The following is a 15,527-nucleotide window of genomic DNA, read 5'->3' on the forward strand; positions in this document are numbered from 1 at the left end:
TGTACCAGTTGGAGTGTAAAATAATGAAATGTTTCTTATTGAAACATAGACGATCATGAGGGGACTTAACAAAGTGGATGTTTCCTCTTGTGGATGAATCTAGAACTAGGAGATACAAATTAAAAATTAGGGGTCTGCTATTTAATGTTATGAGGAGAAATGTTTTTTCTGAGGGTTATTAGTTTATGAAAGTCTTTTCCCCAGAGAGCAGTGGAGATTGTGTCATTAAATATCTTCAAGGCCAAGTTAGATTTTTGATTGACAAGGGAGTCGAGGATTATTGGGAGGCAAGCAGGAAAGTGGAATTGAGGCCACAATCAGATCAACCATGATCTTATTGAATGGCATGGCAGGCTTGAGAGGCCAAATGGCCTACACCTCCTAATTCGTATAACCTAAGAGCAGTTTAGGAGAAATTCTGTGTGCAGCAAATTATGATGCTTGAAAGGGTGGTAGTCCGTTTTGACTAGGAATTAGGTATATACTTAAGTAGGAAAATATTTCAGGGCTATGCGGAAAAAGTAGGGAAATGAGATTATTTGGATAGCTCTTTCATAGGCACGATGAGCCTCTATGCTGTAAAATTCCAGTGTTTTTTAAACTCAGTGCAAGTTTGAGTTCCTGGTGAAGTTTTGGTTTTAGTAGTTAAGACACCTACCTTTTTGGTAAATTAATTATTTTATGGACCTTATGTAGAATATCTCGGGCAGATGGACTTGACTGGCTTCATGGAGGAAACATCTGCGTGACAAGCACCCACAATACAAGTTTGCCTTTTATTCCAGTCTTGGAAAATTTCCAGAAGTATAAGCAATGTTAACATAACTCCTCAGATGTACCTGATTCACTGAAAGGCTGACTCTGAATACATTAATCCAACCATGGTAATTTTGAGTCTGATGACACTTTTAAGTCTAGGTCCACTTTAAGAAGCTTACCTTTTTCCTTCCTTCTCTGACATTAAGAAAGCTGCTAAAAGTGCATCATCCAAGCAACATTCTGAACTGACTTTACATAGCTGGGAAGATGGTGCTGGGGTTCTTTTGAATTCACATTCAACTCCCTTTGTGCTAACCAAGTAATGTGTGCAATTGTGGAGAGTGGTAGGGTTGCATATGCTGCTGTACCAGCAGCAACACTGGTTAGTATCAATTCTTAATGTTTGGTAGTTTTCAGACAATAACCAGTCAAATATAGCCATATCCAGTTTAGCTTCAATTGATACCTCTATGATAATCAAGGCTAATGAGCATTTCATTAGAATGGCATTTCAAACTCGCCTAAATTTTAAGACATCAGTAATTTTATAACTTGGATTGTGTTGGAGGGCTGAGCGAAGAAGGAAGAATGTTGAAAAGAGTAATACTGCTGATACTTGAAGTGTGAAGGGGAAAAAAAACAGAAAACACTCAGCAGGTCAGGCAGCATTCGTAGAGGAACGAGTTAGTGTTTCAGAGCAATGACCTTTCAGCAGAAATGTTCTGATGGAAGGTTGTTGACCTGAAAAGTTAAGAATGTAATATTATCAGACTTTTGTTATTCACAGCTCCTACCCACCCTGCTCTTGAATTCTGTCTTGATGCAGCTTGGGAAATTTGTATTGATTTTTCTTCTTTGCATTGCTTGAATTATAGCTTGATGCCTTTTCTGATACATTCCAGGTCTTAGCTTTATGTGCAGTGAATTTGGTGAAGCTCACCTAATCAATGACTGCTTGACATAAACATCTTAAAAGCATACTGTACCCAGATGATAGCCTTTGTGGGTGTCGGAAAATGTTAATTATTTATGGAGTTTGATATTTGGAATGAGTGCGAACAGATGGGTTTACAAACACAAATCTGCATGTGAAACCTCACTAATCTTTGCTTGGGTATTGGGGTATTATGAGGGCAAGTGGCTTTTCCACATTGGTGCAGAAAAATCTATAGGGTAGTGAGTTCTTTCCTAAAGGCTAGTTACAGAGCGGTATCAGAGAAGGCGCGAGATCAGGTTGCTCAATTACTATCTGAACAGGGAAATAATATAAGGTACAGAATAGGAAAAATTACTTCACAAAAATGGGGTGATAAAGATTGTATTTATCAGTTACGTTATATTTTGAGCAGTCTGTATGATCATTGCTGACTAAATTTCTCCTCCATTCTCTAAATTCAGTAATGTTGTATTTTAGTATGAATTCACTTAGCCTGTTGGATTTGCACAGCTTTTGAAGTGTTTATATTAATGCTTTTTGCTTCTTGTTATGTCTTGGCTTTACCAGAAAAACCGGGTTGAACAGCAACTTCATGAGCATTTGCAAGATGCAATGTCTTTCTTAAAGGATGTCTGTGAGGTACTACTTCTCTTTCGACAGTGCATTTCCATCCATGGTTTACTGTTCTAGACCTGTAGACCATCTGCATGAATTACAACAATGTACCAAGCAGTGTTTTTAAATCCACATTCTTTTCTGTTTTAATCACTTTTGATTTTTTAAAAATTCATTCATGGGATGTGTGCATCGCTGGCAAGGCTGGCATCTGTTGCCCATCCCTAATTTCCCTTGAGAAGGCGATGGTGGCTCACCTCCTTGAACTGCAGTCAGTGGTGAAGGCCCTCGCACATTGTTGATATGTAGCGAGTCCCAGGATTTTGACCCAGCGACAATAAAGGAATGGTGATATATTTCCAAGTCAGGATGGTGTGTGACTTGGAGGAGAACTTGGAGGTGGTGTTCCCATATGTGGTATCCTTGTCCTTCTGGGTGGTAGAGGTCCCAGGTTTGGGAGATACTGTCAACGAAATCTTGGAAAGTTTCTGCAGCGCATCTTGTAGATGGTGCACATGACAGACACTGGTACCCTGGCGGAGGAGAGAGTGAATGTTTAAGGTGGCTGCCAGAATGCCTATCAAGTGGGTTACTTTGTCGTGAATGGTGTTGAGCTTCTTGAAACTGCATTCATTCAAGGAAGTGGGCAGCATTCCACCACACTCCTTACTTGTGCCTTGTAGATGGTGGAAGAGCTCTCGGAAGTCAAGATGAGAGTCATTTGTCATAAAATATCAGCTTCCAACTTGCTCTTGTTGCCATAATGTTTATGTGGCTGGTCTAGTTAAGTTTCTGGTTAATAGTGACCCTCAGGATGTTGGTGGTCGGGATTCAACAATAGCAATGCTGTTGAATGTGAAGGGGTTAGATTCTTTTTTGTTGAAGATGTGACACTTGTGTGACATGAATGTTACTTGCTACTTAGCCAAGCCTGAATGTCGTTCAAGTCTTGCTGCACACAGGCACAGACTGCTTCCTTATCTGAGGAGTTGCAAATGGTACTGAATACTGTGCAATCATCAGTGAACGTCCCCACTCCTGACCTTGTGATGGAGGAAAGAACATTGATGAAGCAGCTGAAGGTGGTTAGGCCTAGAGCATTGTCCTGAGGAACTCCTACAGCAAGTCCTGGGCCGAGATGACTGGCCTCAACAACCACAACCTTGGCCTCCAACAACCCGCTAGCTATGACCCCAGCCAGTAGAAATCTTTCCTCCTTATTCTCCAATTTTACTAAGGCTCCTCAATTTATCACTCCATCAAATGCGACTTTGATATCAAGGACAAGTCAGTCTCACCACACCTCTGGAATTCAACACTCCATATTTGGACCATGGAAATACTGAGGTCTGGAGCCAGATAGTCCTGGTAGAACCCAAAGTGAGTGTCATTAAATGCTGTTTGATAGCACTGTTGATGACCCCTTCCTTCACTTTGCTGATAATTGAGAGCAGACTGATGGGGTAGAACTTGGTCAGATTGGATTTATCCTGTTTTTTGTGGGCAGGACATAGCTGGGCAATTTTCATTTTATTAGGTAAATTCAGTGCAGTAGCTATACTGGAATAGCATGGCTGGTGACTCAGTTATTTCTGGAGCACAGGCCTTCAGTGCTGTACTCAGGATGTTGTCAGGGCCCATAGCTTTTGCAATATCCAGTGCCTTCGGCCATTTCTTGAGATAATGTGGAGTAAGCTTAATTGGCTGGAGATTTGTTTCTGTGATAGTTGCGACCTCAGCCCTTTTACATGAAAATGGTTACAAATGCTTCAGCCTTCTCTTTTGCACTTGCATGCTGGGCTCCACCATCATTTGAGGACAGGAATGTTCATGAAGCCATCTCCTTGTGATTGTTTAATTGTTCACCACCAATCGTGGCAGGATTGGAGATGGATCTGTTCCATTGTTTGTGGGATTGCTTAGCTTGGTTGCCATTGTTTAGCTTGTATGTAATGCTGCGTTGTAGCTTCATTAGGCTGGCACCTGATTTTTAAAGTATATCTGGAGCTGCTCCTGGCATGCCGGTTTTCACTCCTCATTGAACCAGGGTTGATCTCCTGGCTTGATGGTAATGGCACATTGAGGAGCCTGCCATGCCATGAGGTTACAGATTATGGTGGGAAACAATACTGCTGCTAATGGGTGCCCAGTTTTGAGCTGCTAGATCTGTTCTGAATCTATCTCATTTAGCATAGTTGTAGTTCCACAGAACATAGTGGCGGGTGCCCTCAGGGTGAAGATGGGACTTTGTCTCCACAATCACTGTGTAGCGGTCTTTCATCATGGACAGATGCATCTTTGACAAATAGATGGTGAGGACTTGGTTGTGTAGGTTTTTCCCCTTTTGTTTTGGTGTTCTCACCACCTTCCACAGGCCCATTCTGGCAACTGTGTCCTTCAGGGTTCAGGCAGCTCGGTCAGTAATGGTGCTTCTATATCACTTTTGAAGGGCATTGAAGCTTCTTTGCTTCATCCAAGTGGTGTTGAAAATGAAGTACTAATTCACCAGCTGAGGGAAGGTGGTGGGTGGTAATCAGCAGGATTTCCATCAGGTCTAGAGTCATTGTCAAGGACTCCGAGGGCCACTTCCTCCTGAATGTCGAACACTGTGCCACCTACTTTAATGCATCTGTCTTGTTCCACTGGCAGGGATGGTGATGGAGGAGTCTGGGACATTGGCTGAAACGTAAGACTTTGTGAGTATGACTATGTCAGACTGTTCCTTGATTAGTCTTTGGGTCAGCTCTCCCAATGGTGGCACAGTCCCCAGATGTTTGGGAGAAGGACTTTGCAGTGTTGCTTGGGCTGGGTGTGCCTTTGTCCTGTCAGAATCCAGTGCCTATGTCAATGTCAGGTAGTTCTCTGACTTTACTCTTCTTGTTTTTTGTAGAAGTTTAGCACAACTGAGTGGTTTGCATTGGGCAATTAAAAGTCAACCACATTGCTGTGGGTCTGGAGTTACTTATAGGCCAGATTGGGTCAGGACTGCATATGAACCAGGGTTTTTAATGACAATCTGGTAGTTTCATGGTCACCATTACTGATACTAGCTTTTCATTCCAGGTTTATTTAATTAACTGAATTTAAATTCCCTAGCTGCCATGGTTGGATTTGAACTCGTCTCTCCGGATCATTAGTCCAGGCCTCTGGATCATTAGTCCAGTAACATAACCATTCTGATACCATACCCAAGTAAACTTATACATCCAACACGAAAGCATGTCAAATAACTGAAATAACTGTCTTAATGATTCTCTTTCTTGTGCTGAGAAAATCGCAAAATTTCAAATTGCTGTGCCCATAATAAGTGGTCCCCTTTAATGTGTACTGTTTTTTTTTTTAAATTCCCCCCCCCCCCCCCACCAATATCCGGTTTACAATTTGAAACATATTCCAGATGCCTGTAGCTGCTGTTGAGACCATTTGTTTTGGTTGCTATTTCTTTCCTTTCTTATCCATGACATGCTTAATACATTAACTGACCAGCTGTGAGTTTACCTTGTCAGAAGTGTTGCCAAAGTAAATGTCTTCATTCAGCATGTTGTTTCTTAACAGCAAACTCGAATGGAGGATCGTCTAGACCGATTGGATGACGCCATCCATGTTCTCAGAAACCACGCTGTCGGGCCTTCAACAAGCATGTCTGGTGGCCACAGTGACATGCATAGTTTACTGGGACCATCACAAAATGGGCCAATTGGAGGACTGAATTCAAACTATGGAGCATCTGCACTGGTAACATCCAGTCGACAAACATCAATGGTAACTTTTTAAATTTCTATGTTACAAGAAGGAGAAATTGTCAGCCATCTTCACAGAAATAATTTATCTCAATGACCAGTACAAGATTTTCTCTTTTTGTAATGCAATGTTTTACAGAATACCACATGAAAATTTTTTTAGGTAGAGAAGAATGCTTTCTCTAACAAGTCAAGGAAATCAAACCTTAAAGTTTAGTGCAGCATATGAATGCCACAGTATTATTACTAACCTTGTACATTGCGCTTATAGTTATGTTTTACACACTATTGCACACAACATCTTATCATTTTATTATATATTCAAACATGATCATGATTGACTTTAGTTTAAAAAAAATGTTTTCTGCTTCTGAATATGAAGTGGTAAGCCTTCAATATAGATACTGGTAATTGGGTGTATATTCATATGGAGGGTAGAGTAGTTTCAAATCTGAAACCAGATTCACCTTAGGATTTTTTTTTAAAAGAGATCACAGATAATTGGAATGTTGTTTTACAATATTTTCTTATGCTGTATATGCAAATTATGATGTAGCATGATCTGGCATATTGAAACATTTACACTGTGTAGCTGGCTTGAATGTGTTCAGAACACATCACTGTTGTGAAAAACAATATCTAAACATTACATATCTAGGCAGTGATTTGATTTCTGTACCCCCATCACTTCCCCAAAAAACCTTAAGCTCCCACTGCAACATGCGCTAAAACATATTTCTTACAATTATGGAATTGCATTAACTTGCTTGGAATCACTTTTCGGTAAAGTACATTTTTATACATTGAATGAAAATGTAATTTGATTTATATACAGCATATCCTAGTTCAAGGAAAAAGTTAACATCGGGCACCAATGTGAATTGTTCAGATCCTGTGCCTCTGGTTTCCTTTTGCCTCTTCCTGTAAAAGCCCTGATTTATACCAAGTTTTCCATTGAAGCTTTGGGCTCTGTCCAAGTAAAACTGTCTACATTTACAGGAAAAAAAGTTTTTTGTGCATCTGTAAAATGCCATATTACAGTTATTAAGTTGAAACAATTTTAATTGAAGTTCAGATTGTTTGTTCAGCCCAACTTAATTATCACCAAGAGCCATGTAATATGTTAACGTGGAGGTATTCATTCAATTTGAATGCTGTTGACTTTAACTAAAATTTGCTGATTATATGGTGCAATTTCCCTTTAATTATATTAACTCTGAATTTAAAGGAGAGCCAATCTGAAGTAGTTTTATTTTTGCCTAGACTTTCAGTTCAAAACTTTTTCCATACCTGTATCAAAATTGAGCTGAATCTAAATTGAAAGAAATATGATGAAAATATTAATGTAGTTGAGAGAACATAAACTAAATGGAATTTGAGATTATGTCAGTTGAACCCTGAGATTAATTTACTGCTGTAAAACATTGCAGGGAGTATATGTTATGTATTCAGTAAAAATCTATGTTCTGCTTCCACGTTTAGCTGTCTGCATATTATTTTCACAGAAGAATTGCTGATTGTCAGATTTACTGAGAAATAATTTATAGTTAATAACCAAGAAATTCTGTAACTGTATGTAGAGATTATTTCTTGAAAAATGGTCTCATTTCTGCTTTTTGTTTGTACGTTTGCTACTTTAAAATGCTGGGATATGTAATGAGGTGTCATTGCAGCTGAAAGAGTTGTACTTGTTGCAATAATTGTGCTAACTGTTTATATTGTGGTTGGGTTAAGGTGCGGAAATTGAATCATCCTGCTTTGGCTCTGTCTTGTTTCTCTGGATAACTGAAGCTACAGTTATGAATATGTTAATCATTACTGACCTCTAGTGCTATTTTATTGGATGTAGTTTCTTAGTTTAAGATGAGTGCTATCAGAAATAGCTCACCTGACATGTAAGCAGGTTTACATTAGCATTACAAATAGTGTTGGACTAAAGAGGATTCATTCATATTTGTCATTGCCTGTGTTGAGCGTTTGAAAAGGTAATATCCATCCTCTGTAGTAAGGTTTTCAAAAAGATCAAGTTACATTTATAGGTTATATAGTTAATATGTATTTCAAATGTATTAACCAGTGATCCTTGCATTTTTATATGTTTTACTGACTACTCCTGTCTCAACAGCCTTTATGACCTGGAAGCAGCTTTGTTCAGCCAGTAACAGTACAGTAACACTAGATGCAAGTGTCAGATGACTTTCTATCTGCCATAAAGAACTTTACAAAGCATTTTAATCTAAAACTTTAATGACAGGTACGTAGGGTATTTTTATTTACAATCTCTTTACTGTTCCTTTTCCATTGATGACAGCGTTAGCTGCAGCACTGGATATTACCTTTTTAAAGCCACATTGACTCTTGTGGATGTTGAAAGTGGTTTTGGTGTTGAGATGTGTTGTGAAATCCAGGCTTGTGGACAGTCAGGTTTATTCAGAAATAGTGTTTTGAGTGGCTTGTAATGTTGCTGTTCTAATTATAATGATTAGGCCTTACTCTGAGTAGTCAAAATGCTGCTGTAATGTCAAACATCTATTTGTCATTGATTCTCCACAGCAGAACCTGTATCCAAGCATGGTTAAACCTGAAATTGCTGGAGAAGATCATGTTCCTTGATTGGTTTTTGCAGAAAAAAATTGTCTCTGCAAGGTTCTTGTCTTGATGGGAAGAATGCCAATGATAGACTGCACCTGCAACTTGTTTTCTATTTCTTTCCCCTGCCCAAAAAAGTTGAGGTTACTGCCTTGTGGAATCCAGTCAGTATGGAGAAAACAGACTTTTCACAGAGAATTTTTAGTTTATGCTTACATTTTTTCCAGATGTGTAACTACTGGCACAAATGTTGTCCATCAAATTTTATAGAGCAAATGGGTAAACCAGGCAAGATGATACGCATTGCAGAAGCTTGAAAAAGTAAATTAGCCAAGAGTACATGAGCAGGGACAAGAGTTGTTGGAATGCAATGTTTAATTTGTGGTTGTGAAATTGAGCTTTTTAATGAAAGGGATTTGAGAACAGCTGTAGTGGAAATATCCATTGAAGCAAACAATTTATAGATTAGTCCCCAGATAGGATCAATTAATCAAATCCATCTTGTCTTCAAAATATGGGAGCCATTGATATATGAGAGAATTTTCATGGAAAAGCTGCACAGCTTGATACAGATATGCTCCAGGAATTTAAATTAAGCTGCCAATGTAGGGTTTCCAGAGCTGTTGTTTGAGTAGAAAAAAATAGACACACGTTCAACATATTTAGTCATGATTGCAACAGGCCTGAAGTGTTACATACAGTAAAATAAAGCTAGATGTTGTGCAAGCTATATTGCATTTGTGCTTAATTACATTAAAAAGTGGCTGAGTACTGGAATTATCGCTGTTCTGGAATGTTCCTCCTCATACTGTGGGGGATGGTGTGGTTTCATTAAGAGGACATATGATGAATATAATAGCAAAACACATGGCAGCCACCAGCCCATTTGCTTCTGATCTATTTATATTTATATCATCTGTCTATGTTGCAAGCGCCTTTTGCTGCCAGTGACCTTTGCTGGATCCTTTAGGAACTCTTCACCACAGCATGGGGAGTTTTGCCCCAGACTCTGTCTCCTCTCATGCTTTCTCTCTCCTCCTTGCTTTCGCATGTACTCCCTCTCCTCCACCCTGCACATATGCTCACTCTCTCTTCTACCCCCCGCCAGAGCTCCCCCTTCACCCCTCCAACACTTGGTTTGCCACTCCTGATGCACACCCTCGCTCTCCCCTTCCCTCTTGCACGTGTCCCCACTCCCCTCCTCCCTGCGCTTGCCTTCACTCTCCTGCCCTCCCCCCAATTGCACATGCCCTCATCCTCCCCCCATCCTGACATCTGCTCTCACTACCTCCTTCCCTGCAAGCATCCTTGCTCTCCTCTTCCCCATTCACTGCCCCTCACTCACCTTCTCCTTCCCTGCATGCACCCTCTCTCTCCTCCCCACCACTGCACGAACCCTTGCTCTTCTGCCCCCTTCCCCACCTCTGCCTTCGCTCCCATGCCCCCTTACTTGCCTCCATCCTCACCTCTGCCTTCACTGCCCTGCCCCCTTTCTTGCCTCCATCCTCATCCCTCTGCCCCATTCCACACCATCACCCTTTCTCTCCTCCCCCCTTGCCACCACCCTCGTTCTCCTGCCCTCTTCTCGATGCACACCCTCACTCCCCTGCCCCATTCTCCGCCACCGCCTCCTCTCCTCCTTCCCTCCCTGCCACCGCTCTCTCTTTCCTCCTTCCCAGCCATCTCTTCCCCTTCCCGCTATTGCCCTGGCACTCCTTTCCACAACCCCCCCCCCCCCCCCCCCCCCCCCCCGGCATGCTGCTTCCTTCTGTGTCACACTTTCAGGATCGGTTGGTCAATCAGTGGTGGAAACTCCGGTAATCTTTTCACTGATGATTCCTGGTACCGAGATCTGTTTTAGCGCCCCATTGCCAGCCAAGTGTGTTTGACTGACTGGTTGTACCCACATCCGGTCATCAAATAGAATGTTTCTGAGCCCTGAGAGTCACCCTACCCTTTCATTGGCGTAGTCTTACACTAGCTATTGTAAATTCACTAAAGTTGAACAGCAGAAAAAAGAGAGATTGTGTCACTATTTGCCATCACGATGACTTCTATCTTTCATGAAGTAAAATATTAACATAAACTTTATGTAGTACCTTTAAAGTATTAAAATGTTCCAACGTGCTTCATGGGAGGATTATGAAGCAGAACTTGGCACTGAGGCATGAAAGGGATATATGTTAAAGCAGATGGCCAAGTACTTAGACAAGCGGTAGGTTTTAAGGAGTGACCCAGAAGGAGAAATGAAAGGCAGAGAGATTTTAGGAAGGCAATTCTAGATCTTTGGGCCTCGGCATTTGAAAGCATGGCCACCCATGGTGGAGCAGTTAGAATTGGGGATGCTCAAGAGGCCATAATTAGATCAGGATATATACTTTGGATGATTTTGGGGCTGCAGAAATTACAGAGATAGGGAGAAGCGAGGCCACGATGGGATTTGAAAACCAGGCTGAGAATTCTAATACTGGATGAGTGGAATTTTCTCCAATTAAATATTGGAAAGAGAAAGTCTTTGGACCCACTACAAACTCTGTTCCCTTGCTACCAACTCCATCACTCATCCTGGCAACTGTCTGAAACTGAACCAGATGACTCACAGCCTTAGTGCCCTTTTTGATACTGAGATGAGCTTCCAACTACACATCCATGCCACCACTAAGACCCGCCTGTTTCCATTTCTGTAACTTTGCCCCTGCCCCACTCTTATACTGAAGTCTTTATCCATGTTTTTGTTACCTCTAAACTTGACCATTGCAACACACACCTCGTCGGCTCCTCTCATTCTACCTTGTGTAAACCTAAGGTCGTCCAAACTGTGTTGTGTTCTTAATTGGACCAATTTCTCTTCACCCATCCTTGTGCTCACAGACCAACACTGGCTCTCGGTCAATTGCCTCCTGGTTTAGCAGCATGCATTTAGTCATAAGTCTCACCTAAAAGTTAACGATGAAGTTGGATTCATTGCTGCAAAAGCTTTATTTCAGCTTGAACTGGTTCCAGGACATTCCCACATTTAGCAACAATTTATACCCATTTGGCGACTGTGTCAGTAATCGTCAAAGGGCTTAGATCCCTGAGAATCATATCTGGCAGGATGTCAGCATTCTATTTTGTATTTCAACATTTTGGTCTAAAAGATTGAAGACTAAAAAAACATTTCAGTTGGCATACTTTACAAAGTTAGTTTTTTTTTTCCTCTTTTGCTTTGTGTTTGGTCCTGATTAGGCAATACCATGGATTTGAAAGTTCCCAACTTTATTCAGTATGGATGCCAAGTACTGTAATAGCAAGATGTTTTCTCAAGGAATTATGCAAGAGGATTGAAGAATGAAGTTCAACCGGTGCACCTCCTAAAGTAGTAGATTCCAAGTATATGTCACCAGAGCTGCTTAGCTCCCTCCCTAGATAAATTAATGTTATTTTTAGTTGTGTTGATGGGGAGTAGGATAGCCAATGGTGGAAGAATTATTTTCAATATTAAATGTAAAAAATTACATTTAAAAATTAGTTCCTGTAAAATAAAAGGGCTGGCATTGACTTATGACTTGAATACAGTTCTTTTGCTTATGTGCACAGTTTAAAAAACATGAGAAACTAATCAACAAATAAATGAACTTGTAAAGAAGTTCCAGATGTTAAAATGTTATCAAGAAATTATATAAATTATGCATTTGTTCAAAAAGCACAATTGTTTGAGTGTTTTCTTGGGACTGCCCAGATGGTTCAGTTGAGTTATACAAAGTGAAACCAGCCCATGGATTCATACGCAGCAATGACTTCAAGAAGGCAGGAGAGAAAATGGGCGATAGAGAGTTCTTGAGGACTACATGTTTCTTTTAATGAGTACCTCCAACCTATTGTCATGCCACCTAATATACATACAGAAGAGCAAGTGATGTATAACTTGTAGATGGTTGTGGTTTTTTTTTTGAGGACGTGTTGAAGTTTGCTGGCACTGAGCAAATTTTGAATAAAATTTTTTAAAACTGTGAAATGTAGACAAATGTCATCAGTGCTCTGATTCACCACCCAAACTGCAGACTGTCAGCTGTATGCTAATAAATTGAACTATTTGGCCTTGCAGAATGGACTGCTGCTCTGAGACAAAGAACTGTTTGAACACCTGTTATGTTTATGTAGACCAGCCACATTTGAGTATATTATTAAGATTAGAAGAAGAGGATGGACAATGTTAAGAGGGCATTGAACACTGAACCTTTGTGAAATAATGATAGAAGTCAAGTTTCACAGAATTTCTACTCATCTGTTTAATTTTGTTCATACATCTGATTCATTTGACGCAAACTGTATTTGCATTATTACCTCAACTTTTTAAAAGCATTTAACCTTTTTGCAGTGCAGCAACATAAGCAAATTCAGCTGTTGTTCTGCAACAGTAATCCTATTTTTTAAAAATGCAGTTAGTTGATAGAGGAATGTTGGTCAGCCTGGAGCTTGCTGCTTTTATATTATTTTTAAATCACAAGAGTTCATTTTAATAATGAAAGGATTCTGACATTTTATCATGCCCCTGCTCTGTACACTGGGAGCAACAGAAGCTGCTTTTAGTACAGTGCTGTTCTGTTGCTGCTTTTATAGGAACAGTACTCCAAGATCTTTAACTGTCCATCTTGAGCACCAGAACAGAAGACTGAGCTTTAGTTTAATATCTTTCTGCAACGTTTAAACATTCTCTCAGTTCTCCCAGTACAGGCCTCAAACTCTCAACTTTCTGGCCCAGAGATGAGTGTTAACTGAGTCAAACTAATAAAAGTTACATGCTTAATGTTCATGTTCTTGCCGATTGCCTTGAAAAGCAGTCCCAATTGCGCTACTAGTGGCTTCACAAGAGGTCAGGTCAAGGGAGAAATTTCTGCACAGCAGGTTACTGTATTATGTTTTGAATGCATGTTTTGTTTATGAAGCCTAGTTACTCTGCTCAGCTCCATAGAACCATAGAAAAGTTACACCACAGAAGGAGGCCATTTGGCCCATCTTGTCCATGCCAGCCCAAGAACACCCTCGTGCCCTTTTTAATCCCACCTTCCTGCAACCGGCCCATAGCCCTGCAGCTTACAGCACTTAAGGTGCAGATCCAGGTACTTTTTAAAAGAGTTTAGAGTTTCTGCCTCTACCACCAACTTGGGCAGCGAATTCCAGACACCCACTACCCTCTGCATAAAAAAGTTCTTCCTCATGTCCCCCTACATTTTCTGCCACTTATCTTGAATCAATGTCCCCTGGTTCTAGAATTCTCCACCAAGGGAAACAATTTTATCCTGTTCACTCTATCTATTCCCCTCATAATTTTGTGCACCTCAATCAAGTCACTCCTCAGCCTTCTTTGTTCTAAGGAGAATAACCCCAACCTATCCAATCTCTCTTCGTAGCTACACTTCTCTAACCCTGGCAACATTCTTGTAAACCTCCTCTGCATTCTCTCTAGACCTGTTATGTCCTTCCTGTAATGTGACCAGAACTGCACACAATACTCCAGTTGTGACCTCACCAGTGTTATATACAATTCTAACATTATATCCTTACTTTTATACTCTATACCTCGGTCAATGAAGGAGAGCATTCCATATACCTTCTTTACAACCTTGTCTACTTGAACTGCTGCCTTTAGGGACCTGTGTACTTGTACGCCAAGATTTCTCGCTTCATCTACCTGTTAGTATTTTCCCATTTATTGTGTAATCCCTGTAACTGTTTGACCTCCCTAAATGTATGACCTCTCACTTCTCTATGTTAAAATCCATCTGCCACTTTAATGCCCACTCCACCAACCCACCAAATCATTTTGGAGATTATGGCTTTCCTCTACACTATCCACTACACGGCCAATCTTTGTGTCATATGCAAATTTCCCAATCATGCCCCTCACATTCACGTCCAAACTGTTAATATATAACACAAACAGCAAGGGTCCCAACACCGAGCCCTGTAGAACACCACTTGAGACAACTTTCCATTTGCAAGAGCATCCATCGACCATTACCCTTTGTTTCCTGTTACAAAGCCAACCTTTTATCCAGTTTGCCACATTACCCTGAATCCCATGGGCTTTTACTTTTCAAAGTGATCACATTTGCAATAAAAACTATATAACTTTGCATGAATAATGTTTGTATCTCATAGAGTCATAGAGACAGTCATAGAGTTATACAGCACAGAAACAGGCCCTTCAGCCCATCGTGTCCCTACCGGTCATTAGGTACCTATCTAATTCCATTTTCTAGCACTTGGCCTGTACCCCTGTATGCTATGGCGTTTCAAAGGCTCATCTAAATACATCTGTTTAAAGTTAAAGAAAAATACTTTACTAAACTGTCAATAGTTTATAATAGTTTTGTAATAGAATGTTTCCTTACAGATTAGTGCATTTCAAATAAGAATGGAAAAAAGAGGAGCAGGAGTAGGCAATATGGCCTGCTCCGCCATTCAATAGATCATGACTGATCTACCTCAACTCCAACTTCCTGCACTATATTCATATCCCACCATTGTCAAATATTTCTCTTTAGGTAATTTAGGTTATCAGAGATGACTGATTTAGCGGCTGCTTTTTAAAAAACAATGTTTTGGGAAAATCTGACAGCTTTGTTTATCTCAGTGGCAGTAAATACAGTTCTAGCTTTGTGCTTAATAGTTGATCTCCTCAGTTCGTGAAGAAATGGGACTGTAATAGTAGACCTCAACTTACTTGGGTAGGAAGAGAAAAATAGATTTCCTATCCTGATTTCCTGCACTCTTAGCTGATGATCAGCTTGTGTGGGTGTCAAAATGAATATGGATTGAAAATAAACAGAAAATGCTGGAAATACTCAGATCTTGAAGCACCTGTGGAGAGAGTAATGGAATTAACATTTCAGGTTGATAAA

The 15,527-nt window shown here is 40.4% G+C and overlaps 1 protein-coding gene across 19 annotated transcripts in view; it reads left to right on the forward strand.

Moving 5' to 3' along the window:
* The window catches only part of tcf12 (transcription factor 12), a 288,087-nt gene that overhangs the window by 250,542 nt on the left and 22,018 nt on the right, over positions 1–15,527 (forward strand). For 15 of the 19 annotated variants that reach the window (XM_041174657.1, XM_041174667.1, XM_041174659.1 and 12 more), the window contains 2 exons: positions 2,264–2,335; positions 5,867–6,073. In XM_041174657.1, coding sequence (XP_041030591.1) covers positions 2,264–2,335; positions 5,867–6,073 — 279 coding nt within the window. The remainder of the gene's footprint in view (positions 1–2,263; positions 2,336–5,866; positions 6,074–15,527) is intronic. The other 4 variants (XM_041174662.1, XM_041174671.1, XM_041174668.1 and 1 more) reach the window with 1 other exon arrangement.

This window comes from Carcharodon carcharias, chromosome 26, assembly GCF_017639515.1.
Source record: "Carcharodon carcharias isolate sCarCar2 chromosome 26, sCarCar2.pri, whole genome shotgun sequence".
Classification (NCBI taxonomy): domain Eukaryota; kingdom Metazoa; phylum Chordata; class Chondrichthyes; order Lamniformes; family Lamnidae; genus Carcharodon; species Carcharodon carcharias.